Source organism: Phoca vitulina, unplaced genomic scaffold, assembly GCF_004348235.1.
Source record: "Phoca vitulina isolate PV1807 unplaced genomic scaffold, GSC_HSeal_1.0 scaffold7, whole genome shotgun sequence".
NCBI classification, from domain to species: domain Eukaryota; kingdom Metazoa; phylum Chordata; class Mammalia; order Carnivora; family Phocidae; genus Phoca; species Phoca vitulina.
In genome coordinates, this window is record NW_022589710.1 from 707,514 (window position 1) to 735,176 (window position 27,663).

At 49.4% G+C, this 27,663-nt stretch overlaps 2 protein-coding genes across 4 annotated transcripts in view; one reads left to right on the plus strand and one right to left on the minus strand.

Moving 5' to 3' along the window:
* SLC7A7 (solute carrier family 7 member 7) overlaps window positions 1-16,996 on the minus strand; it is a 33,965-nt gene extending 16,969 nt beyond the window's left edge. Inside the window, exons 1-2 of one of the 3 annotated variants that reach the window (XM_032404721.1) lie at window positions 16,964-16,996; window positions 11,178-11,720 (exon numbers count right to left, since the gene is read on the minus strand). In XM_032404721.1, the coding sequence (XP_032260612.1) occupies window positions 11,178-11,676 (499 nt within the window). In that variant the 5' untranslated portion in view covers window positions 11,677-11,720; window positions 16,964-16,996. Of the gene's footprint in view, window positions 1-11,177; window positions 11,721-12,835; window positions 12,953-15,877; window positions 15,985-16,963 lie in introns of those variants that run through there. The other 2 variants (XM_032404720.1, XM_032404719.1) reach the window with 2 other exon arrangements.
* A 5,629-nt stretch (window positions 16,997-22,625) lies between these two features.
* MRPL52 (mitochondrial ribosomal protein L52) lies at window positions 22,626-26,377 on the plus strand. The gene is made up of 5 exons (XM_032404535.1): window positions 22,626-22,689; window positions 22,795-22,852; window positions 22,951-23,018; window positions 25,380-25,444; window positions 25,822-26,377. The coding sequence occupies exons 1-5, from the start codon at window positions 22,662-22,664 to the stop codon at window positions 25,960-25,962; spliced, it is 360 nt and encodes a 119-aa protein (XP_032260426.1). The 5' UTR covers window positions 22,626-22,661; the 3' UTR covers window positions 25,963-26,377.
* Window positions 26,378-27,663: the final 1,286 nt, after the last annotated feature.

A 27,663-nucleotide genomic window follows, 5' to 3' on the forward strand; every position in this document is an offset into this window, starting at 1 on the left:
CTCCTCTGGGAAAGTAACTAGCTTCCAAGGAGAAAGTTCAAAGGGCAAAAATCAGTTGGGGGCCGAGCATCTGGCTGTTCTACTTCATTAGGCCCAAGTACATGAATCAGTCATCTGGTATCAGAAGCTGCTGCACGGGGACGCATGGCCAAAGCTCTCAGACAAACATGCGGAGATCCGGAGTCCTCTACGTCCCACAGGCGGCTCCGGGAGACTCAGGAGGAGCTATGTGCCCTCCCCTGTGCCCAGCTCCCACAGTGGCCCCAGCCCCCAGCCAAAAGCCCCCAAGAGCCCCAAGCATGCAATGCCCTTCTCAGCCAAGTGGAAGCTGGAGGCCTATCTTCTGTTCATTCATCCAGCTGCCGTTTCTCGAAGCACCTACTCCATGCAAGTCACTAGGATCAAGCATCAGGGACACAAAGATTCTGTGTGATCCCTAAAGACCAGTGCTCTGTTCGCAGAGGGGCCTGCATGGGTGCGGCGGGCAGACCGCCTGCGAGAATACGGGGAGTAAAATGCCCCAGTAGTGAAAGGGGAAGCTGGAGCTGGACTTGGGTGGGGCCGGACTTCTGGACACCTAGCCCTGACTCTGCCAAGAGAAAAGTTCCAGCTCTCCCACCAACAGGAAGAAGGGTCTCAGCCCTCCTTCCTCATCTCTGAACTAAAGAACTAAAACAGCTCTTATGTCATCCAAAGACAGAATGCAGAAAGTATTTAGAAATTAATAAGACACATGTGACTGTGAATTAATAAGATGCATGTGACTGAATAGAATTTGCAGCAGGAGATACAATTTTTGGCTGACAATAAAGTGTCAGGTCACTTACATTCTTACACAGATCATCTAACTTAATTGGACAGAGTAGGTCAACTGTCTTTATCTTATAATTGAGAAAACGGGGGCCACTCAGTCCATGGCAGGCTCCAAAGCTTGTATACATTCCAGAACACCATGTGCCTCCCTATTTGTATGCAAAGATGTGGGATGACCTCCCTCTGGGTGTTGGGGCTTCTGACCACAGAAAACTGGACCAGTCCTCGAAGAACCCTGAGATTCCAGAATAATTGGCTTCAGGAGGGGCCACCTGCATACCTCTCTGGTTAGGAAAAGTAATCTTTTTTTTTTTTTTTAAGATCTTATTTATTTGAGATAGAGCACAAACAAGGGGAGCGGCAGGCAGAGAAGGAGGGAGAAGCAGACTCCCTGAGGAGCAGGGAGCCGGATGTGGGGCTCCATCCCAGGACTCTGGGATCAAGACCTGAGCTGAAGGCAGATGCTTAACCGACTGAGCCACCCAGGCACCCCAAAAGTAACCAGGACAGCAAGGTTCCTTCAGAACTCCCAATTCATTCATTCATTCATTCATTCAGCCAGCCAGCCAGCCAGCATGTACTGAGCATCGGCTGTGCTCCAGGCCCCATACAGACCCAGTCCGCAGCCTTCCCAGAAAAGTGAACGTGGACAATTGTAAGAACTGGGTGCTATGAAAGTCAGCGTGAGGCACCCCATCCAGTCTAGGCCAGTGAAGGGGGTGCAGGTGGGCACCAGGACCACTGTTACCTGGACTGAGCACACGGAGGAGGCGGGTGCTAGGGCTGGGGGAGGGGAGGACAAATTCCTGGCAGAGAGGACAGCACGTGATTACCCTGACAATGAAATCAGCAGGGAGTGAAGTCAGCCACCCGTAGAAAAAAACTTACTTAAGCAATCATCAGTAAATGACTTCAAGGTCTAGTAGCAATACCAGCCTATCCAGGGCTGTAGTTCATCAGCAGTTCTAAAGGAAGATTATACCTGGAAAAGGACAGTGAGCCACCATGACAGGAGCAGAAACTCTATTTGCTTTCTTGAAATGGTCACTGTTTGAATAGAAAAGGAGGAAAGTATGGCAAAAATACAGATCACGCCTCAATGAGACAGAGACCTCATTCTACAGATAAGGAACCTGAGACTCATAAATTTGGCCTGATGCCATGCTCTTAACCACCATGCACTGCTGCTTCCCAAAGGGATGAGAGGATCCTCTACACTGGTCAAGGGAGAGAAATGCTGACTCAGGACACCCAAGCATTCCAACCACGGGCAAGACCTTATTGTTAAGGATATTTCATCCAACTTTTCCAGGAATATACCCCCAAACCAACCTAAGGCAGACTTAAGTTTTTCCCATAAACTCCTCCCTCAACCTGATCCCTCCCTCTAACTACCACCCTTCTTGTCTTCAGAGTCAGCCTTCTGGAAAGGCTATCTAGATTCTCTCCCCTTCCCTCGACTAACATCCACTCCACCACTCCAACTGAAGGCAGTTTTCCTTGACCTCCTGCTTGCCAATTCCAAATGACATTCCATGCCTTATCTTACTTAACAGTCCCTCCACAAAGGCTACTTTTGAGGGTAAACCCACCACCCTTGGGTATGCTGCCCCTGCTCTGGGCTCCCACATCCCCACACTAACCACACTGCGATAGAATGGTTTATATATCTGTTTCTACCATCAACTGGGAGCCACAGGAGAGCAGACTGAGGAACAACCATCCTTGGATCCCTAGGGCCTAGCTCAGAGGTAGGCACATAGCAGACACTCAGATTTCACTGGATGAATAAACAATCCCTCTGAAATCTGACTCTACCCTCACTGCCCTGAAATTTCCCTCTCCGGAGTCACAGTGGCCTCCTGTTGATACATCCAGGCCACTGCCCTCCTCATCTAGCTGGGCCCCTTAGCAGATTGCACACTGTTGGCCACCAACTCCTCCTCGAATTGCTCTCTTCTACACCGCGTCCCATTTCCCTCTTATTTCTCTAGATGCTTCTTCTCCTTTTTGCAGAATATTTATCCCTCAATGTTGGCATTCCTGAGAAGGCTATCCTAAGCTCTTTCCTCCTCTCTTGCTACAACCTGTCCCAAGATCATCTCATCTGCTGATTTCAATGACCATCTCTACACTGATGATTCCCAAAAGTATATCACCAGCCCAACTATTGTGATTTCAGATATATATGAATATCCAACCACCTACCGGACATCAGCAGGTGCAAACTCAACCTATCCAAAACCGATCCTATCAATTTCTCTCAACCTACTTCTCCTCCAGTCTAACTCCCTATAAGTAACTGGCAGCACCATCCACCCAGTTGCCTGAGCCAGAAACCTGGCCATCTTATCGTCCTCAACTACTACCCATATCTAATTAGTATCCAAGTCTTAAACCAGTCTCCTCCTCTCTCATCCCATGACTCTAATCCAAGCCACCATCACCAGGGATCATGGTAACAGCTTCCTAACTGGTCTCCCTGCTTTCAGTTCTACAAACTGAAGTCAGAGTAACTTCCTAAAAATCACAAATTCGGGATGCATGGGTGGCTCAGTCAGTTAAGTGTCTGTCTTCTGCTCAGTTCATGATCCCAGGGTCCTGGGATGGAGCCCCACATCGGGCTCCTTGCTATACAGGGAGTCTGCTTCTCCCTCTGCTTGCTGCTCCCCCTGCTTGTGCTCTCTCTCTCACTCTCTCATGAATAAAATCTTTTTAAAAAATAAATAAAAAATAAAAAACACAAATTCTAAGATCTAAATCACAAGTGACACAAGTCATTCTTCTGTTTTACACCTAAAGAGGTTTTTCATTGCCTTAGGAGAAAGCCCACCAAACTCCTTAATATGGTTTGTGCAATAGATTGTATTTTCCAAAGATGTCTCAACAATATCTCCCAACCCATATGCTTTTCATACAATGTGACTTTAACACTCTGACCATCCAGAGATAGGGTCTGTGCCTCTTCGTCTCAGGAATGGATGGTCTTCTGTGAATGTCTCTACCTACAAAGTACAGGAGGGACACCCTGTGATTTCAGAGGCTAGGTCATAAAAGGCAATGCAGCTTCTCCTTTGGTTGCTGACATACTCATTCTTGAAGTCTTCGGCTGCCAAGTAAACAGTTTGATTGCTCTGGGGCTGCCATTATGTGAAGAAGCGCAACACAGTCCATAGGGAGAGACTGCATGGAAAGACACATCTAGTACAACTTGAAAAGAAAAAGATGCCCAGCTAGTCCCCATCTTCTTCAGCACCTCCTTGTTCTAGCTCCTGCCACCATCTGACCACAACCACATAAGACCCTGAGCCAGCACTGCCCCACTTAGCCCTTCTCAAATTCCTGAGCTACAGAAACCATACAAGAATAAAATGGCTGTGGGGCACCTGGCTAGCTCAGCCAGTAGAACACGCGACTCTTAATCTCAGTGTTGTGAGTTCAAGCCCCACACTGGGTATGGAGTTATTATTTTTAAAATGAATGAATGAATGAGTGAATGAATGAATGAAATGGCTGTTAGTCTATGCCACTAAGTTTTTTTTTTTAATTTTTTTATTGTTATGTTAATCCCCATACATTACATCATTAGTTTTAGATATAGTGTTCCATGATTCATTGTTTGTGCATAACACCCAGTGCTCCATGCAGAACATGCCCTCCTCAATACCCATCACCAGGCTAACCCATCCTCCCAACCCTCTCCCCTCTAGAACCCTCAGTTTGTTTTTCAGAGTCCATCGTCTCTCATGGTTCTTCTCCCCCTCCGATTTCCCCCCCTTCATTCTTCCCCTCTTGCTACATTCTTCTTCTTCTTTTTTTCTTTCTTAACATATATTGCATTATTTGTTTCCTGAGATTAAGAATTCCTCATATCAGTGAGGTCATATGATACATGTCTTTCTCTATTTGACTTATTTCGCTCAGCATAATACCCTCCAGTTCCATCCACGTCGTTGCAAATGGCAAGATCTTATTCCTTTTGATGGCTGCATAATATTCCATTGTATATATATACCACATCTTCTTTATCCATTCATCTGTTGATGGACATCTTGGCTCTTTCCACAGTTTGGCTATTGTGGACATTGCTGCTATAAACATCGGGGTGCACATAGCCTTTCGGGTCCCTACTTTTGTATCTTTGGGGTAAATACCCAGTAGTGCAATTGCTGGATCATATGGTAGCTCTATTTTCAACTTTTTGAGGAACCTCCATACTGTTTTCCAGAGTGTCTATGCCACTAATTTTTAAGTGATTTGTTATATAACAATAATAACTAGAACAGTTCATAAAGCCCTGAACAACCTATCCTACCATTTCCGCCTACCCCTGCAAGCCAGCTCTCAACATTTCCTATCTTAAACTCAATATTGCAGCCAACCCTGAACTCCTTTATTGAAAGGAGTCTCAAAAATATCCTTCTTGTCTTCAAGTTTTCATACATTCTGTTCTTGCTGCCTGAGATGCTCCACTACCCTATCTACTCTTGGTTAATTCATCATTCGGGTGTCAGCTTAAACTTCCTTATGGAGAGTTTCCAAACTCATAGGCTAGCATAGGTCACCTCCTGTGGCTCCTTGTGTCTAATCAATCAAAACACTCATCATAATCCATTGTAATCTTGTGTTGGGCTGCCCATCCTGCCCCGCCCCCAGCATGCTCATGCACACGCACTTACACGCACACACCAAGAGCTCCATAAAGACAACGAGTAGTGCTGGGAAAATGAACATTCAACAAGTAGTCACGAAGCATTTGCCAATCTCAAGCCCCATCTCTTTCCTGAGCTCCAAATGGGCAAATCCACCTACTATCCTACAAATAAATTTCAAACGCAACATGATTCCATCTTCCCCACCCCCGTAAATGATGCCACCACCTACCCAAACCAGAAACCTCAGCTTTTCATTCAAGCAATGTTTATCAAGCTTCTCTCTTTGTTTCTTTGCTGGGGATACAGTGGATCCTAAGACAGGCTTAGCCCCTGTGGCACAGAATTTACAGGCTGGTGAATGCTTTCCTCATCACCTACCTCTCTCTTACACCGCACATCCCAATGAGTATTATGGGTTATACTGATTATACCTTCTAAATTGCTCCCCTACATGTCCTTTCCTGGAGACACCATCGCCTAAGTGAGCCACGCTCCCTCTGCCACTGCCCTAGTTCAGGCTTCTGTCATTTCCTGCCTGGATTGCCACAGAGCTTCCTAATCTGTGTCTCTGCCACCAGCCTTGCTCTTAAGTCCCACCCCAGCTACACTGTTCCCCTGCTTAAAACCCTTCAGTGGCTCCTCAGATGCTTTAGGGTAAAATCTAAACTCCCTAGGAACATTTATTTGCCTCGGGCTCTAGCCCCTTGCCTCCCTTTGTCCCCTCACATCCCACAATGGCCCCCACACACCCCACACCCCATACTTTTTCTCCCCTTTGTGCTTTACATTGCCTGTCCTTTACATCCCTGTGCCTAAAATGTCCTTGCCCCTTCTTCATTCATTCATTCCCTCAATTTTATTGAGTACCTAGCAGATGCCAGGCACTTTTCTAGAGGCTGGAGATTCAGCAGTGAGCAACAGAAAGTGCTTACTCTTGTGATGTTTACATTCTAGAGGGAAAGACAGACAATAAACAAGTAAATACTTAATGCCAGATGGAGACAAGGGCTATAAAGGAAAACAAAACAGGATGGGAAACTGAGAGTGACCACTTTAGACAGGATAAGTCTCCAGTGAGGTAATATCTATACAAAGACATGAATGGAGTGGGGGCTGGGGGGCAGGCTCTGAGGGTGTCTGGGGAAAGAGCCTTCCCAGCAGAAGGCACAATAAAGTACAAAACCCCTGAAGCAGGAACAGGCCAGGCAAACTGGAGGAAAAACAAGAGGGCCGGTGAAGCTGGAACAGAGAAAGTGAGGGTGAAAGAGAGGTCAGAGAGAAGAGAGATGGAGCAGGACTCGCGGGCCATGCTAAGCGGGCACTTCAGCCATGCCTGGACTCCATTTCATCCTTCAGTGTTGCGTGCAGACATCTCCTGAGTAAGGTGCTCTCCACCCCCTCCCAGCACTGACCGACCATATATAGGTTTCATTGGCCACTTTTGCCTATCTCCACCACCACACCATCGAGTTCCCTGCTCTACCTCTCAGCACCGTATTTTATAGAGCCCATCACGTTCGGTAAATTTTTCTTCCATGGTCAAAACTTTCTTCCTTTGTTCCGATTCCATGCCCTGCAAGCAATTCCCTGATTCCTCAATGGGTTTCCTAGGGACTGTGGTATTAGGAAGCCTTGATAGTGAGCACTCACCTTCTGGTCATTAGAAATTACACATGTACACTCACCATTGTACAGTCATAGACTAGCATCATCATTTACACATCAGTTTCTTTTTTAGATAAGTAGGACTCCGTGGATGGGAAAATGACCAACTCTGGGTCACAAAAGACCCAAGGAAGGCACTGCTCAGGGAAGGGCCCCATAAGCAGCCCAGCAGAAGCCCCAGATGCCCCTCTGCTCATCACTCAGCTCACCTTCCCATTTCAGATGGAGGCCCCATCACTGCCCACCTGTCCAAGCTTGAACCCTTAGCATCACCTCTGAGAGCTCCCCGACACACCTCCAGCCAGAAGTCCTAGAAATTCCACCTTATAACTATTTCTTTATCCATCCCCTCATCTCTGGTCCAAAGGCCTTGCCCACAGTGCACGCCTCACTATCCTTCACGTGGACTCAGGTTTCAGCTCCCTAAACCGGTCTGCCCACCTTCGGACTCTCACACTTGCCAAAAACACTCCACGTGGCCACCAGAGTTCTTCTCCCAAGCAAATCTGATTTTGCTTCCCCACTTACAATCAACAGCGTCCCCCCACTTTCCAGATAAAGTCTAACCTGTTTAGGCAACATATAAACCCGTCCGGAGCTGGCCCTGGGCTACATTTCCAGTCTCTATCTTCTCACCCTCTCCCACCCCGCATTCCAGCCACACCAACCACCTGAATTCCCTGAACATTCCATGCCTTTTTGCACCTCCACACCTTTTCACATGCAGTTCCTTCTGTGAGAAGTGTCATAGGAGACAGCTATGGATCTTTCCAAAATGCAGTTTAGACAACATGGTCTCTGTGAGGTCTTCCTACACTCTCTTCCCCACAGGAAGGAAGTTGTCCTGCTCGCTCCCATGGTGCCCCTATCACCACACCTGCTATACCGCATGACAGCTACTGGGCAAACAGATCTGTTTCCCTCCTCGACTAGGAGGTCTTGGATGGCAAGGGCCATACTTTTTTCTTCTTTGCTTCCCAGCACTACGTGTAATATCTAGCACAGAGTATGCCCTAAATGATCCCTGAATGAAGGAATGTTCTATATTAAATCCCTTCTCTTGCTAAATTTGAAGATTTAGCCTCAGTCCTCATCTTGTGCGTAAATCGTTGGCATGTATTTGCCAACTCTAGTAGAGTGACAGGGGCGCCAGTCCTGTGTTTGAGGGAGGGCTCAGTAGCTGCGTGACGCTAGGCAAGTGCGGGGATGGTTTACCTCCAGGCTGCCAAGCGAGTGAAGTGAGATGCAGTGAAAACCATAAATCATGACTCAAGTGTAACATACTGATGATTGTTATGTTTAAAATTACTCTCTTGGATGCTTCTAGGCCTACCTCCTGGCTTTCTCCTGAATGGCTACGGTTAGATAAACGAGATATTACCACATAGCTGGATATATGGACAGAATGTCCTTCTAGGTCTCCGCATCTGACATGTATTGGGTGCTCATTAGACAATGGCTGAAGGAAGAAACTTATGAATCATAGGTCCCTAATTCTTACTTACAATCTTGGCTGCCCTTCTGAACCTTCTTCCAGATCTCTAGGTTCCTCGGAAGTTATTAAAGACAGAACAAAGTCCTAGAAGCAGCCAAGAGAGAGAGTAATTTTAAACATAATCACCACCAATACATTGCACTTGAGTCATGATTTATGGTTTTCACTGAATCTCACTTCATCCATGCAGCAGCCTGGAAAACAGTAACTGCGTCTTGCCTAGGGTCACACAGGTCTTGAGCCCAGCCTCAAAGACAAGTCTCGTGCGCTTGTCACTCTATCAGAGTTGCGTCAAATATATGCCATAAATCCATGCACACAACTGCGTCTTTTATTACCTGGGGAGCTCTGCAGATTGATCATAAACCGTGGTTACTTCGCATGTATCCTTACAAGGGTGTACCGGCGTGCGTATGTGTACTTGGATGTACAAGAGTTTGAGGCCATCTCTGCTCCCAAGGTAGACATGGCGAATTAAAAAGGGGGTGACGGATGGAGGTAGGCCCGATGCCAGAATCAAGGAACAGCTATCAGATGACACAGATCAAAACCGTAAAGAATGAAACCTGATGAACTAAAGTCAGGCCAGCACTCTGAAGCCACTGAGGAAGTAAACACTAATCATCACCCCAGTGGCTTGGGAAATCCTCACAGTCATACAAGAATTGAGACGGTATTGGTGACTCTGAGTCACCCAAAGTTATGAAGGCAAGGAGACATATCATTGGTTTTAAAGAGACTGCGACAAAGATGATTAGCATAATAGGATCCTAGGGCTTAAAGGGATGCAGCCATCTTGGAAATTTTACTTAGATGGAATAATCCTTACACCACACAAGATATGTAACTGTATGCCCACATTTGAGGGCACCTCGAGCCTGACAGATCCTAAAATTAGTTTCACCAGTAAGTCAACCTACCAGATCATCTATAAATGATGCAAGAGAAATTACAGATCACATTTAAGACCTCAAGGGAGAACCTCCTCCTTGTAACACAAGGCAGTGCCTTCCACCCCTCCCTGATTGTTGCCATGCAGGACAGACACCCCCAAACACAAAGATACACAAAGAGGAGTCCGAGCCACACACATGGGCACACAAAGCACAGGGGGGCCCCACACAGACACCCAGGTCTCTGCAACAGTGAAAGCAGGGAGGCTGGGGAGGAAGCTGAGGAGTAAGATGGGGCAGTGGAGAAACCTCAAGAAAAGGGGACATGAGGCTGCCTGGACAAGGTTGATCCAGGGAGCAATTGCACCTGGTACAAAACACCTGCACTTCACAGCTGCCGCTGCTGGATAGTTACTCCTTAAAACACAGAAGCTCTGAGCTTCTCCACAGTTGGGGCATGGAAAGGGTCTCCAAGGTTTCAGGCTAGGAGGGCATTTTTCCAAAACAGAGGCACCGGAGGGATGGGGCTATAGAGGATCAGCTTCTCGGTACCTCCAATGTGGCTTTGTTGAATGTACAGGTTTAAATGCGTTATTTATGAGACAGAGCAAAAGTCAAGGGAGCCTTCGGCTCAGGTCATGATCCCGGGGTCCTGGGGTCGAGTCCCGCATTGGGCTCCTTGCTCAGCGGGGAGCCTGCTTCTCCCTATACCCGTCCCCCCCTGCTCATGATCTCTCTCTCTCTCTCTCAGATAAATAAATAAAATCTTAAAAAAAAAAAAAAGAAGAATCTAGGCCACAGAAAAACTCATGAGAACGCAATAGGATATTCACCAGAGCATTACCTGTGTGACAGAAAAACTGGAACCAACTTAAGCGGCCACTAACAGAGGACTGATTTGTTACATAATACAGCCTTAAAATTAACATGGAACACCATGAAACTTTTTTTTAAAAAGTAGATCCCTAAGTAGAAAATGTCACTGGTAAATTCTGGGAAAAAAGCAAAAACTGTAGGTTTATATATGTATTATGATCCCATTTTTTAAAAACAGAAAAAAAACACTTCTTGAAGGGCGCCTGGGTGACTCAGTCAGTTAAGCATCTGACTCTTGGTCTCAGCTCAGGTCTTGATCTCAGGGTCGTGAGTTCAAGCCCCCACTGGGCTCCACACTGGGCATGGTGCCTAATTCATTAATTAATCTATCAAAAAAACAAAAACATTACACTTCTTGAAGGAAAAAGAAAAAGTCAGGAAGGGCATACAAACTGCTAATGGGGCTCACCATGGGAAAATGCGGGAAAGGTAAATTGTTCTCTTTGGTGTTTTGCTTGTTTTGTCTGTTTTTACACTTTGCTACCGTTTGAATTTTCACAGGAAGCATACACGAATGTAAAAACAATAAAAGGGGGCACCTGGCTGGCTCAGTAGGTAGAGCATGCAACTCCTGATCTCAGGATTGTTAAATTCAAGCCCCACATTGGGGGGTAGAGATTACTTAAAAATAAAATCTTTAAATAATAATAATAGAATAAAAACAACAAGAGTGTGTGTCAGAGGCATTCCCTTCCAGCTCCTTCTGCTGGCTTACTGGACTCACATCCCAGCCTCTGCCCTGGTGCTCCAGCCCACACCTCCTGCCCCGGCCCCACTTACAGATGCAAGCAGCGGCCAGCAGGCGCCCAGCAACATAGGGGGCGAAGCAGCTCGGGAAGATGGGCTGCACCATGTAGTTGGCAAAGGTGATGGCAATGATGGCCTGGCTGGTGGGCTCGATGATGAGGAGTGAGGTCCAGAGTCGGATGAAGGCAAGGAATCCCCCGAAGGCCTCGAGGATGTAGGCATAGCTGGCCCCAGATTTCTTAATGGTGGTGCCCAATTCCGCATAACAAAGGGCCCCAAAAACGGAGAAGAGGCCCCCAACAGCCCAGATGACCAGGGAGAGGCCAAAGGAGGCACTGTACATGAGCACGCCCTTGGGGGAGACAAAGATGCCCGAGCCAATCATGTTCCCCACAATCAGGCACACGCCATTAAGCAGCGAGATCTCCTTCTTCAGCTTTACCTGCTCGGACCCTGGGCTGGCTTCATCGGCCGAGGGGGGAGCATCCCCCTCCTGCTGGGAGGCCACTTCATACTTAATGCTGTTAGCCATGGCGGAGAAGAAGATGGCCGTCACCAGCTTCTTGGCATTGCGTTCTAAGGAAGAAAGATGAAGATATAGATCAGGTGGTTGGTAATTACATAGAACTCTTGCCCATAGTGGTCAATATGGGCAATGTCCTGCCGCACCGCGCCCCCCCCCAGCTCAGAGAGCTCTCTCTGGCCTCCCACCTCCCATTAACCTCTTCTTCTCCAGCTGGCTCATTAAAATAACCCCAACTGGAAATTTTTAAGGGAAGGCCCTCACTCCCTAGAGAGAAAGCAGCTGTTTCTCCTCATTAGGATGGTGCTGCCCACCAGATTGACAAAAGAGAAAACTAAATCCTGGTTCTATCTGAGTCTGCTGTGATAAAAAGCAAGTTGGCAGTTCCCAGGTATAACCCTCATGATTTGAGTCCGCGTTTTTCAGCCTCACCCCCAAACAGTCTGTCTTCCCTCTAATTTCTGTCTCACCTGTTACCTGCGCTGAGCTGCAACGTGAGGAACCAACCTTGCAAGCAGCCTATCTGTGGGTTCTCCTCACAAACTTCTCTCCCCCCCACAAAGGACACGGGCTCTGGCAAACCTAAAGGCTTTGGGGACCTCTTGCTGGAAACCTACAACCCTCCCCCTGCTCAGGGAGCCGCTCTTAACCACCCTTACGTGAAGTCGGCAGCCCTAGCAAAGCCCAAGCAGCCCCACCCCGCCCTGAAAGAAGACAGGTGATTCTCCTCTTTTCCTTGCTTTTCCTTCCCAGGCCTCTTTCCCAGCCCCTAGTATTCCAGGCTTCCTGCTGTAACTTCCGCACATCAGCATAGCTGCATCACCCAAAAAAGTATGAATGAGAGAAGGGTGATCCACAGGGACAGCCCAACCTCGAGGTGATTGGAGGCAGCTGATGGCTCCCCACCCAGGAGTTGCAGCCGGAGAGTCGGCACCCAAAGAAGCAAAGCCGAGGCTGGGAAGTCGCGGAAGCGTCCGCAGGTGACCGCCCGGCAGAGCAGGGGACTGCGGGGAGCAGGAGAGGGAGGCTGGCCCAGCAAGGGGAGAGGTCTAGAGCCAGAGGCACTGGGGAGAGGAAGTGATTGGCCAGCCCACCCCCCCCCCAACAGCACAGCGGGTGGGCAAGGTGAGCGGGGCTGGGGGGGGGCGCGGGGGCAAAGCACACTCACTCCCTGGCCCCGGGTTCCAGCAGGTTCCCGCAGTGGCAGTCACAGAGACGCAGCCTCTAGGAACTGTGGCCTGACCGCTCCTCCTTTCCAGCCAGCGGTAAAAGGAAAGGCCAGGCAAATGCTTCTGGATTTAAATCAAATCGAGAAGTCAAGATAGGTGGAGGGGGTGAGGGAGGGGGAGAGGAGTGTTAAGCAACTGTCTGGGTCCAAGGTTCACGGGCCCTTCACATCTGCAAAAGGCGCAGCTAGGAGCTCTAGGCTCAGCACTTTCCGTGATAAGGCACTCTCTCAGGAATCTCCTTTGTCAGCGCTGCTCCGGGACTGAGGGCCCGGAAGAAACGATGGTGGCTGGGCGCAATTTCTGCAGCCCCAGGGAGGCTGGCCCTGAGGCAGTTAGCTGAGGACAGGGCGGGCGGCTGAGAAGGAATGCACCATCCCCCCGTCCCCCAGCCCCCCCAGCAACCCCCCCCCCGCCGACAAGAAAGGCAGGGAGGTGGCAAGAGTGCCACAAAGGCGTGTTGCTGTGCTGAGATTAGAGGAAGTCTAACTGCAGTCCCCACGCTTCGTGGCCTCGTGACAGGCATCCTAAGAGAGGAACTCTGCACACTTCCCCTCAGAGCAAAGGATGGCTGCCCCCAAATTTGAGCCATGACCCCAAGGCTGAGCCTCAAGCTACTCCCAAGGAAACAAGGTCAAGAAATGAGACTCAAATCCCTGGCTGCTTCCCCTCCCTGCTCAGGTGCCCTTTCATCCTCAAAAGAAACCATAAATTCCTAAAAACACCTTCCCCACATACAAGTTTAGTCCAATTTCCTAAAAAATATGGAGAAATAAGATTTCATTGAGCTATCCTGGACAGACAGGACAGACAGGCCCAGAACAGAGAAAGTCAAGCATTTTTTGGAAATCACATATTCTATCTTCATAGTCTACTTCAATCTGGTATCCCGGGTCTCTTTTACCAACAGAAATACATCCTATCCATTCTGAAATCTCTCGGTCCCTTCCCACACTCTTTCTAACCCTTTTTGGTTATTCTACAACCAGAGAATGAAGATCTAAAAATCCCCAGGGGGGTGGGGGGGGCCTTATCTCTACCCTACATCTTTGCATTCTAGCCCCTTAAATCTTTTTTTCTTTTTAACCGAAAGGAATATCCTGGTGTCAGCCTTCCCAAAGATCATGCTTCTCCCAAGCCATCCTCACAAATATCTGGAAATCCCTCCAGAGGAGCCTGTCCTTGCCTTCCAGCTGCCCCCTCCACGCTCCTTTAATGATAGCTGTCTTTTATGGAGCACTTACCCGGTGCCAGACATACTGCTAAGCACCCAAATGCCTGATCTCATCCAAACCTGCCTGCAGCCCCTTAAGGCAGGCACTAAATCACGTGCCAGGGTGCCAAACCAGCGAGGGAGCCACGAGGCTCTCCAGCAGAGCCTGGGCTGTGAATCGGCACTGTGCTATCTCCCCCCACCTCCCACCCAATCCAACCTGCTCCGACATGCCCCATTGCCAGGCCTTCCCCTCAGACAGGAAAACACTTCAGTTGGCTCCCTCCTGAATTACCTGGGGGAGGGTGTGATTAGATTAAACAGAGAGCCTCTGCCATCCTTCAGCCTGCAGGCTAGGCTAAAGGCTCCAACTAAGCCAGTCCATCTCCTTCCCGGCTGCTCCTCCCCTTTCTCATCCCTTTGCAGGGATGAGAGGCGACCGCAAGTCCTCTTGGCAGCGATGCTATTGCTAGGGTGCCCACTGCTTAGCAAACAAAAACACACGGAAATACATCACCCCGCCTGCCATTTTAAGACCACATTTACTGGCACCAAGGGGTGGGTGGAACATGAAAGGAATGAAGGGGGGACGAAGGAAGGGGAACCCGTGAGGGAGAGTGGGGAAGAAGTGTGCAGGGTTTAGTCCCCGGCTGGGGAAAAGCGAAGTCCTCATCAGGGACTCTTGAGACAGAAACCCACGGGGGTGAAACCCACACTCCGGCAGACAGCACACCCTAGCGGCGCCCCCAGGAAGTGCTGTCAGTGGAATCTCCCTAGCCTACTTCTCAATCTGCGCACACTGGGCAGGGGAGGCTGCCCTCCAGAGAAAAGATGCCCCCTCCTTCCTCAACCACTGCTTAGCACCAGCGGCTGTGGGCAGGAAGGCACCGTCTCCAGCAGCTCACGTTCCTCCCAGAGACTCCGGCTCTCAGGCAATGCCTCCACCATTCAGGCAGCCTGGGACCAGCAGGACCTCTCCCCAAGGGCTCTCCCACCCCAGGCTTTACAGGAGAGCCTTGCAGAGTCTGGAACCCCAAGAGATAGCAGCGTTCCTGATACACAGCACCCCGTCTTCTTCCTGCCTGAGGTGCATTCAACTCTGAGGACCTGGTGCAGGTACCAGGACAACACACTCATCTTGCAGCCTATGGGTGAAGTTTCAGATTCAGGGGTTCAGAGAACCCAGGCACAGGGCCCTGAGTGTGCCATGCCCAGCACAACAGCCAGTGAAGCCCCTGACCCCAAAGCCACCCATGAATGGCAACGACAAAGCATACTTCCTCCAGGAACCAGCCCACAGTTCAGGGTCTTGGCTGCTCGGTCAAGCTCAAGAGCTAAATGTTGAGAAGACACTTTCTCTCCCAGAGACCCCATGTCCTGCCTTCCTAGCTCCAACTGGTCTGTGCTGCCTCCCCTAACAACAGAAACAGAAAACACACTGTGGTTCAGCTGGATGCCCCCATCACCCCAAGCTGGAAGCTCAGCTCCTCCCTCCCCAGTTCTCCATTTGTTTTTCTATATTCCACTGTGGCTCCGATAGTCCCTTTAAAAAAAAAAAAGTGAAACAAGAAATTGTTTACTCCTGTGGCCAGGGCTCCCATTAGCGTAGGGCCGAAGTTTCTGGGCAGAGGGCTCTGCCTGGGGAGGGCCGGGGCCAGGACCGAGACAACAGGCTCTTGGGTCTCCAGTGAGCCAGTTTTCAGGACGCTCACTCCATCCTCCTCCTGCACTTCCCCTCTCGCCTTATAGTCCCTCCTCTCCCACCTCTTACCTGTCCCGTGACCTTTGGGCAGGTGCGAGGAGGAGGGGCTACCAGCACGCTGGGGGGCAGGGGAGGGGAAGGTGCTAGGAAGGGAAGCCGGCTAAGGCTCGAGCTGCAGCAGCTGTTGACTCCGAGGAGCAGAAAAGGCAGAGGGTGACGGGGACCGAAATGGAAAACAGGAAAACACATGTGTGACTCTGGCCGGCAGCGGGGAGGGGCCAGGGGATGGGCTGGAGCTGGGACTGCCTGGTCAGACCCAGAGGACCTCGTCGCCTGCCCGCCTCTAGGCACCTTCTCTACCCAGTCTCAGCTCCTCCTGTTCCCCACCTCAGCCCCTGATCTTCCTTGTTGCCCTACGTTTACAGAGCACTTAAGCTCTCCCAGCGACTGACAGTGCCCTCCTGTTTGCCCGTTCCCCTCATTCCGTCTCCTACTCATCTCCCACTCACATACTATCCTTCGTCCTGCGGAGGGCGTAGGCTCCGTCATTAGGGCTCTGGAACTCAGCCCCTGTGTCAGGCCACACATGCTAAGGAAGACCACTTGTGCGGGAACAGCCAGATGCCCCAGCACAAGCCCACTCACAGCTCGGGTCCCCATCTGGTTCAGGGGATGCACATGCCACCAGGTAAGAGCCAGCTCTGGCACCCTGGGCAAGCTAACGAGTTGGCACCCCTTCAAACCAGGATCCTTTAAATATCTGTTGAATGTCGACTTAGCAGAGGTGGAGCAATACCGATTTTCTTGGAATCAAAACGGGAAGCCTCATTCTTCCTATTGAAAATGAGAGCTTATTCTATGACTTCATTACGTGCAACTTTCTGAAGTCGTTTCTCGGTGGGCATATTAAAGCATTTAAATTGCGGACAAGAGCGTCAATCTCTCTGGCGGGGTGGGGATGACACTTCACAGTGCATGGGGCATTCGCAGATTTCCAGCTGTGACTCCTGCCTCCCTACAACGACCCACTGGCCAATCTCAGGGCTGCACCTTGCAACTTATACTTGTACCTGCGTGTTGCAAAATTATCCTAGAGACAGACGGCCCAGGTAAGCAGTCATCAAGGGTTCTGTCTGTGGATGGGAGCCAACTTACCGTTCACCAAGAGACCCAGATGGAAATCGGAGTTCATTGGCACCGAACGTCTGAATTACTCCAAGGATCACGTAGTGCCTTTTTATACCGGCCACTGCCCAGCTGGCCTGCCCCTTCATTCCCCTCAGGGGTCAGGCCCACATGGTACATGAGGGAAGTCCTAGGAAGACAGCCCCAACACGGCCCCCTTGGCACTGGCATCTGCACTGTCACTCCACTCAAGCCACCCTGGCCGCCTCCTTGCTCTTGCCACACAACAGACCCGCTCTGGGCTCAGAGCTTTCGCAATTGCTCTTGCCCCCGCCTGCAACATGTTTCCGGGCGGCGACACTGTTCATCCCTTCACGCACTCCATCCGGGTCTGTGCTTAGACACACCACCAGATGCCTTCCCTGAGGAGTCTCTGAAGGAGCAACGTCTTCCCTCTTCATCCATTCACCGTTCTGGACTTCTCTGCAAGGGCACCACCACCCAGGGTGCATTTGCTTGTTGGCTGTCACCTCCCTCACTGGAATGCAAGCACCACCAGAGCGCTCGCTCTTCACCCTGTGTCCCCAGGGCAGAGCACACACAGACAGGCAAGAATAAATGAATGAATAAACAATGCTGTTCCTCCTAGACTGATTTCCCAGCAACCTGGGTTCTGGGAACATCCTTGAACTTGCCCTTCTGGCGCACCTATGCGGCTGCTGGTCTGGCTCCTAAACTAAGCAAGGAGTTATCTGGAAGTATTTATTCTTTTTGACAGTAATGGGTTGAAGGGAGAGGGAGGGTGTAATTTTCAGTTTGACTGCAAGGCCTAGAATGGTTTGAAATGAACTTTCGTTTCAGTGACGGGAACACAAAAAGCCCCTCATCCCACGCGCTCTCCGGGACCGCTGCTGTCCCACGCCCCGGCTCAGGTGACCGGCCTGGGTGCGGCGAGAGCAAGGTGCGACGGCCGCCCGGCGGCGAAAGGGCGGACGAGGCAGAGGGAGGCGAGGGCTCAGGTTCACGAGCGTGCAGGCGAGTCCAAGAGTGTTGGGAACCGCAAACCCTTAAGGGGACCTCTGCCCGGACGCCCTCCCGCAGCTCCTCTCTTCGCGGTGACCCTGGCCTCACCCCCTCCGCCCCCGCCCAGCGGCAGCCCGACCTCACCTTTGCCCCTTTCTCCCACTCTCCCCTCCTCCCCGCCCCGCCCCGCCAGCCCCCGCCGGTCCCTTTATTATCCTCTTTCCCTTGACCCCCGGTTGTTCCGAGTCTGCAGCCCGGAGACCTCGCCTTTCCAAATCCCGACCCGGCCACCGCCCGCCCTCAATGCCCCTCCTAAGAGCTCGGTCGCCCCAGATATCCAGGTCTGGCTGCGGAGGCCAAACCGGGGTCTGCCTTGGGGGACCAGGAGCCCACCCCACCCGGCGTCCGGTCCCTTCTTTCCTTGCACCTGGCGGAGCAGCCCCCGCCCCTCCCCGGGCTCCAGGAAGCCTTGGGGGTGGGGGTGGGGGCTGTAGACAAAGGGCGCCAGGGTCCGAGAACCCAGGGGTCCCGCAACCCGCCCCCCAGCCCTCTCCTCACTCAGGCACAGCTGCGCTGCCTCAAAGTGAGAGCGGATACCCTTAGACGCGCCCTCCTCCCCAGGAACGCTCAGCTTCCTCTTCCCCCCCCTCCCAATCCTGCTCGCGCTGGCGGCCCGACGGGGGTCCGCGCGAGAGCCCCAAACCCTGGCAACCCCGCCTCCAGCCCCGAGACGCCCGGCTGAAACTTGGGAGTGACTCCGGACTGCAAAGCCCCGTGGGGGAGGGGGAGGGGAGCGGCGCCCGCCGGGAGCCGGGGGAGGGGTCTCTCGGAAGGGCGTCTCAACTCCCCGCCCCCTCGGGGAGCTGTTGCATCAGCTCCGAGATCCCCAGTTAACGAAAGTAGTCTCCACCAGGCCGGGAAGGTGACGGGCAGTAGAGCCGCCGCCAGGAGGCAGCACTTAACCAAAAATATCCTGTCTTAGGGTGCCAGAGAGGTTGGAGTCCCCAAAGCATCTTTCATCTGAAGAGTCTGTCAGCGTGGACCCAACAAAAGAGGGAGTTGCTGGGCTCTGGAAACACTTTTTTCACCATGTTTTAAGGCTTAAAGATGACTTGTGGGGCGCCTGGGTGGCTCAGTAGGTTAAGAGTCTGCCTTCAGCTCAGGTCATGATCCCAGGGTCCTGGGATCGAGCCCCGCATCGGGCTCTCTGCTCTGCGGAAAGCCTGCTTCTCCCTCTCCCACTCCCCCTGCTTGTGTTCCCTCCTTCACTGTGTCTCTCTCTGTCAAATAAATAAATAAAATCTTAAAAAAAAAAAAAAAAGATGACTTGTAAATACTATGATTTTTTTACACCTTTTGCACAAACTTTGGCATTTTTAAAAGCCAGCATTGTCACTCTGCAGAGATTCACAAGAGCCACCCACCTTCAAGACCAGCCTGGTTTGGAAAGGCACACAGCTGAGAGACTTCCCAGCTGCCAGGCAATAAAAAAGAGTGTAGCCCGAGGTCATTATTTACCCATCTTGAAGCTGGGTGATTTAACACAAAATTTAGCCCGAACTGATTTAGCAGCCATGGGAAAAGAAAGGGAATATGTTACGATAAATTATGTGATAAGGAAATAATATGCAAAGCAATGTATTGTGTGAGGGCTAGCCTTTAGCTCCCACACTTCTTGCATGGGGTGTCAGTGATTTAATTGTTGAGCTGTCCTAAGGAGGAAGATAATGAAGGAATGTAAAATAACATATTTCCCAAATAGTTTGCTCTTCAAACTTCAGTTTGGTCAGAAGCATGCAAAAAGGAGAACAAGTTACAAAATGAGGTGGAATTGGTCACCCTGAGTCAGTTTCACTGACATTGTCTCCAATGTCGTTATTATTCATCTCAACAGTTTAAAAAGCACCTAATTTCCCAGGAGCACCTGGCTGGCTTAGTCGGTGACTCTTGATCTCGGGGTCCTGAGTTTGAGTCCCACTCTGGGCATAGAGATTATGTAATTTAAATTTGTTTTTAATTTTTTTAATAAAAATAAAAAATAAAACGCTCCTAATTTCTCAGAGCAGTGCACTTGTACAAAAGTTACTGTGTACACACCATACAGAAGGATATTTGAATAAACATATTGGACAAAACATGAGTGGACAACAAAATATTAAAACCAAATACAGGCTGTGATGCCCTTGAGAGGCAAAGGAGTTTAAGAGAGGAAAGACATGAAGCTCAGATTCCTGATGCTTCTCATTTCTCTTAACGCCAGCCTTTGCCAGATGAAGTCAAGAGTCTGAAAGACATCTAGTTTGGGATGACGAAGCCGCTTTCCGGTGGCTTGAATCTAGTGAAGTCATTAAGGAGTGCTGTCCACTTGCCAGACCCCCTCCCCTACGACAGTGTTCCATGAGGTCTCTGAGAATGCTGCTGATGTCAGCTGTCAGCACTAATGTTCTTTCTCTCTCGCTCTCAAAGTCCTAACCCATATTTCCTGCTATTTACAACCCACGGACTGTCCACATCACACCAACCACGTCAAAGGCTGAACTTGTCTTCCTTCCAAAGACCTTTCCCCTCCCAGGTTTCTCAGTTTTCCCAATTAAACTTCCCATCCTGCCCCCAAAGTTCTCCAGTTCTGGCTCCTTGACTCCTATAGCTATAAAGTATTGAATGTGTTCATTTCTGCCTATGGAATTTATATTGTTCACATTATTTGTTCACCTTAATGTGTGTGCCCTCTTTTATAATTTTGCAAACCCATGGTGTCCCCCTAGTGTGTGAGCTACTGGAAGATAGGAGTATTGCTGTTTCAATCCCTTTATATAGTGTTGGTGGTACTACCAGCTTGTCATCTTTCCTGTCAATCTTGAATGTTGACACTAAGGTTATTTTTCCAGCCCTTGCCTTCTACTATTTGACTTGCCAACTGTAAACTATGTAAATGGGATTCCAAGCGCTGTCTACCTCAGCTGTCTTTCTCAGAACCAGCCAAAGGTATATGAAGCCAGGCCTGGGAAAGTGGCATTCAATCATTATTGCAACTATAAAACAATAAATCCACAGCCACGTTTTGATTCAATTTCCTGATCTCTGAAAACTACAAGCCATCTGTACAATGATTGTTTCCTGGACTGTCTTATCTACTTTACAGTTTATTATGAAAATCATGTGAAATCACTTATATAGAAGTGTTTCCATAAGTGAAAATGAAGTGTATGGATGTAAGATGGCGATAGTTCTTTATTGTCTAATTGCCCTTGCTTAGTTTTGGGGATCCATCTTTTGGCTTAGAGCCCAGGTTCTTTTGTTCCCATCCTTTCTTCTGGTTCAGCCCTAGCCTATACCATTCTTATTGTTATTGAAACAGCTGCTTTTACTTCTTAAACCAGGATCCACCCTTCCCCTCTTTCAAAGCACAGCTCTGAGCCACCTCCTGTGGAAAAACTTCCCAGTCATGCAGAAGGAAATGATAAACTTCCAGATAGGCCATTGCACCACTCCCTCAGTTTCTCCCAGCCCCCGTGTTAAGTGTCTAGCCTAGCACAGAGTAATGGGTACTTTTGTAGGAGCTTCACCATGTATAAAGCATTTGCACTTACATTATCATTCTTTAATGTTTTCAGAAACGTGATATATTAAGGGGTTTTTTTTAATGAAGAAATTAAGAATAAATGAATTCCCCAAGACAAATAATGATTAAAAAAGAGGGAAGGAGTCACAGATCTGGGTTTACTATGTACTTATACAGTGTAGTCCCATCTTATCCACAGAGGATACTTTCCAAGAACCCCACTGGATGTCTGAAACCGTGGATACTTACCAAACCCTATGTATGCTTTTTTCCTATACAGACATACCTATGATAAAGTTTAATTTATAAATTGGGCATAGCAAGAGATTAACAACAATAAGAAAAAGTTATAACAATATACTGTAATAAAAGTTATGTGAATGTTGTCTCTCTCAAAATATCTTACTGTCCTGAAGCCCCTGGGTGGTGCAGTCGATTAAGCATGGTTTCAGCTCTGGTTCTAATCTCAGGGCTGTAAGACTGAGACCAGTGTCTGACTCCTCACTCAGCACGGAGTCGGCTTGGGATTCTTTCTCCTTCTCCCTCTGTTCCTCTACAATCTCAGCGGTACTATTAACAGTAATGTGTGTGATAATTATTGTCTTCTCTCTCTAGACCCGGGGCTCTTATCAGAAGAGTGATGATGTCTGTCTTGCTCTCCATAGAATCCCCTGCACCTAATACAATGCTTGTCACATATAAGCTCTTCAATTTTGTTGAATAAATAAGGACTGAAACCCAAATTTTCTTATTCATTCTAGATTTGACTGGGAAATATTAGGCTGGGAAAAACGTTACAGTGATGCAGAAGAAGGCAGAATGAAGTAAATACTCCTCTAAGATAATGGCATAAATTCCAAAGGACTGGACACCGCTGCGCAGAGGTGGCTGGAGCGGTTCAAAATGGTTTAGTCTAGGACACGACTTCCACTGAGGATGTAACCATTACTAGCGATTCATACGCAGACCAACCGCTCTCCCGCAAAAACCCCGACCACACGCCTGTCCTCTCTTCCGTACAATGCCCCAAGATGGCGGGGCCCGTGATTGAATCCCAGATTCAAGATGGCGGCTTCCGACTTCCCCTGCAGCGTCGCGCGTGGCCACCGAGGCCACGCCCACTTCCGGCACCGCGGCCTCAGTATGGCAGCTATAGGTACTCTGCTTTTGAGTAAGTGGGTGTGGAGTCGGTGGGCTCAAGAGTCCGCGGGGCCAAGTCTAACCCCTGAGTTGACTGCATGGCCTCTGCTCCAATTCTGCCCTGTTTTCCCTGCAGGTGTCCGGAGGCTGCACAGCAGCGTGGCGGCTCGGGCGGGCAGCCAGTGGCGACTCCAGTGAGTGCCGGTCTAGTGCGGCTCTGGGGGGTACTGGGGGGGTACTGGGAAGCCAGAAGCGGGGCCGAATCCTCACCGCACTGTTTTTCTCCACCCAGGCAGGGCCTGGCTGCCAACCCCTCCGGCTACGGGCCCCTTACCGAGCTCCCGGACTGGTCTTACGCGGGTGAGCGCTGACCTGACAGTTAATTCAGTTTCGCCCAGAGGGAACGCCCCTGCACGGAGGGTGGCGGGAGAAGGGGGTCAAGGTGGGCATGGGTCTGAGTGGACAACGTATTGAACTTTATATTTGGAGTTGGGGGAAGAAGCCCAGTTGTTTATTTTGTAAATTAAACTAGGCCTATGGAAAGTAAAGCTAGACAGGATCTTGTGGGGATGAACAGAAGATAATTCTATTTTGGGACGCCCCGGGGGAGGGAGTGACAAGATTTTTACGTTTCTCGTGGTGGGACGGTTTTTAAAAAGTTAGAAAGACCCACCGTTCAGTGTGGTGAGTACATTGTTGAAAATTTGGTACCAAATGGAGAGAGAGCTCTCTGAAAGGCTGCCTAAGTGAACATCTCAGAGAGAGGGGTTAGAAGGGTGAGGATTGAGGATGGAGGGCTCCTTTCAGAAAAGTTTCTTCTCTTTACTTAGGGGGGATTAAAAAAAGGAAGGAAAAGGAAAGAAAGAAAAAATAGGTATTACCCCTAGAAGGGAGGGATCTTAGAAAAGTTGAAGCCACTCCCCACTGCCAATGTAGGACTCCAGTTTACAGGTGGGAAAATTGAGGCCTCGGAGTTCCTGTGATCACACAGCTAGGTAATAGCAAAGCAAGGACTAGAACTGGGTAGGGGCGAGGCCCCCTTCAACAGGACAGAGACCTGGATACTAATACCCTATTGGATTCTATAGGAGTATGATCCTCAGAAGGATGGTAAAGATTTTTTCCACTTGTTACTTACTGCAGGAAACCCAGCATCTCCTAAAAGTAGTATGGAATATTGGAAAGACTCTGAAATTGATTCTTAATTCAGGCTTCTGTACTTGCTGACATTGTGGTCTTGGACATGTTACTTAATTGTATCTCTCAGTTTCCACAAAACTTTTGGGCAAAGTTTTCACTGTTTCTTATTTTGTAGAAAGTAAGTGTCCTTTTTCTTCATCTTCATTATAAACGACTTCAGGTCAGGTACTGCATTTTTCACCAAGTCAGCAGGTATTTCTGGAATTTGTAGGATGTGCTTATGTGCTTACACTCTACTACAGTGAAACCTAGGGACATAGTCTGTGAAAGTCTAGCTGAGAAAACAGCATGGACATTTTAAAAATTAAATAATAGGGGCGCCTGGGTGGCTCAACCGGTTAAGCGTCTGCCTTTGGCTCAGGTCATGATCTCGGGGTCCTGGGATTGAGCTCCCTGCTCAGCAGGAGTCTGCTTCTCCCTCTGCCCCTCCCCCCACTCATGCTGTCTCCCGCAGGTGTGCTGTCTCTCTCTCAAATAAATAAAATCTTAAAAAATAATAATACTTCATTTCTCTACCCCTTTCCAAAAGAATTTGAGATGGCCAAATGAAGCAAAAAACCAATAGTACAATAAATGTCCCAAGGCAAATAGATGAATATTAAATCATTGGTAGGCACTTTTTTTTAAAGATTTTATTTATTTATTTGAGAGAAAGAGAGCCACAGAGACCACAAGCAGGGGGAGGGGCAGAGGGAGAGGGAAAAGCAGACTTCCTGCTGAGCAGGGAGGCTGATGCAGTGAGCTCCATCCAGGGACTCCAGGATTGTGAGCCTAAGGCAGATGCTTACTGAGCCACCCAGGTGCCCCAATAGGCACTTCTTTCAGGAGAGGGGTAACAGAGTTGAAGAGGTCAGAGTAGGGTTTCTGGGCAGATAGAGCTTTAGGGGGGGCCTAAGGACAAGAACTGGGCTGAAAGGAAAGGAAAAGAGAGCATTTCATTGAGGAGTGATATGGAATTTAGCAAAGACTCATGATGAGTAGAACAGTGATCAGATTGCCTGAGTGGAGGGTTTCTAAAGATAAAACAGGAGAGGGGCGCCTGAGTGGCTCAGTCAATTAAGCATTAGACTCTTGATTTTGGTTTAGGTCACGATCTCAAGGTCGAGATCTTAAGATTAAGTCCCAGACTGAGCCCCAAGTCAGGCTCTGCACTCAGTGAGGAGTCTGCTTGAGATTTTCTCCCTCTCCCTCTGCCCCTCCTCCTGCACGCTCTCTCTCTCAAATAAATAAAAACTTTGGGGGGAAAAAAAAAGATAAAACAAGAGATTCAGCACTGCAAAGGACCATTCCAGGATAACGAGGGGTAAGTGAAATAGAGTTAGGAGTATGCCTCAGAGCTTATTCTTGGCATACCTTACCCTTGACACTGAGGGATGGGTTTTTGGAGAACGAAGGCACCACAGCTGTGAAATGGGAGAGTGGAACTAGAGACCGGTTCTTCCCTTGTTCCTATTCCAGTGCCGTCACAGGGTGCTGCCAGCCATCTCTAATATCTGTCTTTTTCTTCACTTCCATCTACAGATGGCCGCCCTGCACCTCCAATGAAAGGCCAGCTTCGAAGAAAAGCCCAAAGGGAGAAGTTTGCAGTGAGTGGCTAGAGCCCCAGTCAGGGCAACCTGTGTGTACTTGGAGGGAAAAAATTTACATTTTAATTTGGCTTGAGCTGTGCTGACACCTAAGCTCACACGTACCCTCTACACCAGCGTTTTAACAGCTAGAGGGTTTTATGGTACTGCGAGAAGGGAGGAAGAGAGTGGGGCACTCCCAGGGCCGGAACGAGTAGTAGCTGTTCTGCCCCGCATTTTGCCTCCTCCTGCTTCCCATCCCAGGACCCGGTCCCCTTCCCCAGTCAGCAGTGTCATTTTCCAGCTGAAACCTCTGGCTTTGATCTGTGAGTGAAAGGATATGTGGTGCAGAGCTCAAGCCCCAGATGTTATCCACCCTGTTTTCCTGTCTGTTTCAGAGACGAGTTGTACTGCTGTCACAGGAAATGGATGCTGGATTACAGGCATGGCAGCTTAGGCAGCAGGAGAAGTTGCAGGAAGAAGAAAGGAAGCAGAAAAATGCTCTTAAACCCAAAGGGGCTCTCCTGCAGAACCCATGACCAAGTCAATAAAAGCAGTTCCTGTCTCCCTTTCCCAGCCTCTCTCTGGTTTTCTTCTCTATCACCTCCATGCGTCATCCCAGCCAGGAGAGAGAGCCTTCACGTTCCCCATCTATCTTCAGAGCACAAGAGCTTGGACACTGGGAAGAACCGCCTGTAAGATCACTGCCTGGAGGAGTTGGCCTAGTGCCCTCATCCCTGGCCCCATTCCCGTTCAGTGGAATCTTGCTCTGGGATACTTACACCCTTTGCAGGCCATAGGACTGGCCCAACTGTGAACAGTAGCTGCTCTGCGAACATGGAAAAGGGGTAGCAGCTCTCCTGGTTTTAGCTAGGCACTCAAGCCTTTAACAGCCCGTACACAGCTCAGGATGAATGCAGTTACTCATTTAATAAATGTTTTGATGAAAAAGGCTTTCCGGCTGAGGTCCATTTCTTGGCAAGCAACTGGTGTCAGTTTCCCTAAACTTCAGATACATGGCCCAAGAGGATACTCCCACTGGGAAGGCTGACATGGGAAGAACCAGACTTGGGTGTTGCATGTCTGCTGAAGAGTTGGATCCTGAGGTTTCTGTGGTTCTGGCTGAATTCCAGAGCCTGGTCAGAGAGAGGCCTGTACCTCTCGACCCCAATTTGTGTAGGGGAGCCCTGGAGGTGCTCAGCCCCCAATCGGTCACTGTGGCATAGGTACCCAATATCCATCATATATCGCCCACAAACCCGGAAGCTGCCCAGGACCCAGGGAAACCTTTCCCATTATTGATCATGGATTCTGGGAGAAAAGGGCCTCTGCTCCCATTACAATATAGAGCACTGGGCTTTCTTTCCATTTTCCTGCCACAAACTTATAATAGTTCCTGGATCTCTAGATTGCTGGAGCTTCCCACCTGACCTAAATTCTGTCCAGCCTCCTTTATGCCTTCCCTTGCTTTCTTTCCCTCCCTTCTTACCCCCACTACCTCCTTCGTCTCTCGCTGACCAATGCAAGTCTGGGATCTTAGATTTCGCTGATGGTCGAGTTTTCTGTCTCCCACACTTTTCCTGCTTCTTTTGGGCTGCTTTTCAAGATCTAGCTCCCAGCCTCTTATCTGTCTCTCTTCCCCACTGTCAGCTTCAGCTCTCCCTCCCCCTGCCCTGGTTCTCCCCCTGCCCTGCATATCTCCACCTTTTGTTCTCTTGTTTAGTCAGTCCCTGAAGATTTTACTACCTCAAGGAATTGCCTTTTTCCACTGTGGAGGGGAAACTAAACCCCAAAGTCTGAACTCCCAATCTCTCTTGTCTAACAGTTTCCCTGAACTTGATTTGCCTTTCCCCACATTCCATGGCCTTGCACCTCCTTCCTCCCCAGCCAGTTTAAGGAGCAGCCAGATTGCAAATGATGATAATTAAGGGAGTGCATTTGTCTTTTCCACAAGGATGGGACCAGCGTGGTTGTGGAGCTGATTGATGGGTAGTTGGGTTTTGTTACTGTTGCAGGTTTTGAGCAGGAGAGGGATGGAGGTGGTTGTCCAGAACAAGGGGATAGTTTCAATTTGGTTGAGCCACAGGTCCCAGCAGACAATCTCCAACCCAGGTGTGGTGGACATGGAAGACCCCTACCAGCAGCATCCCAGACTCTGAACTTATCTGCCCCAGCCGCTGAGCCTCCCAGTACTTCCACTCTGAGGTGAAACAAACGCTGAATACCAGAGGAATCAAGCC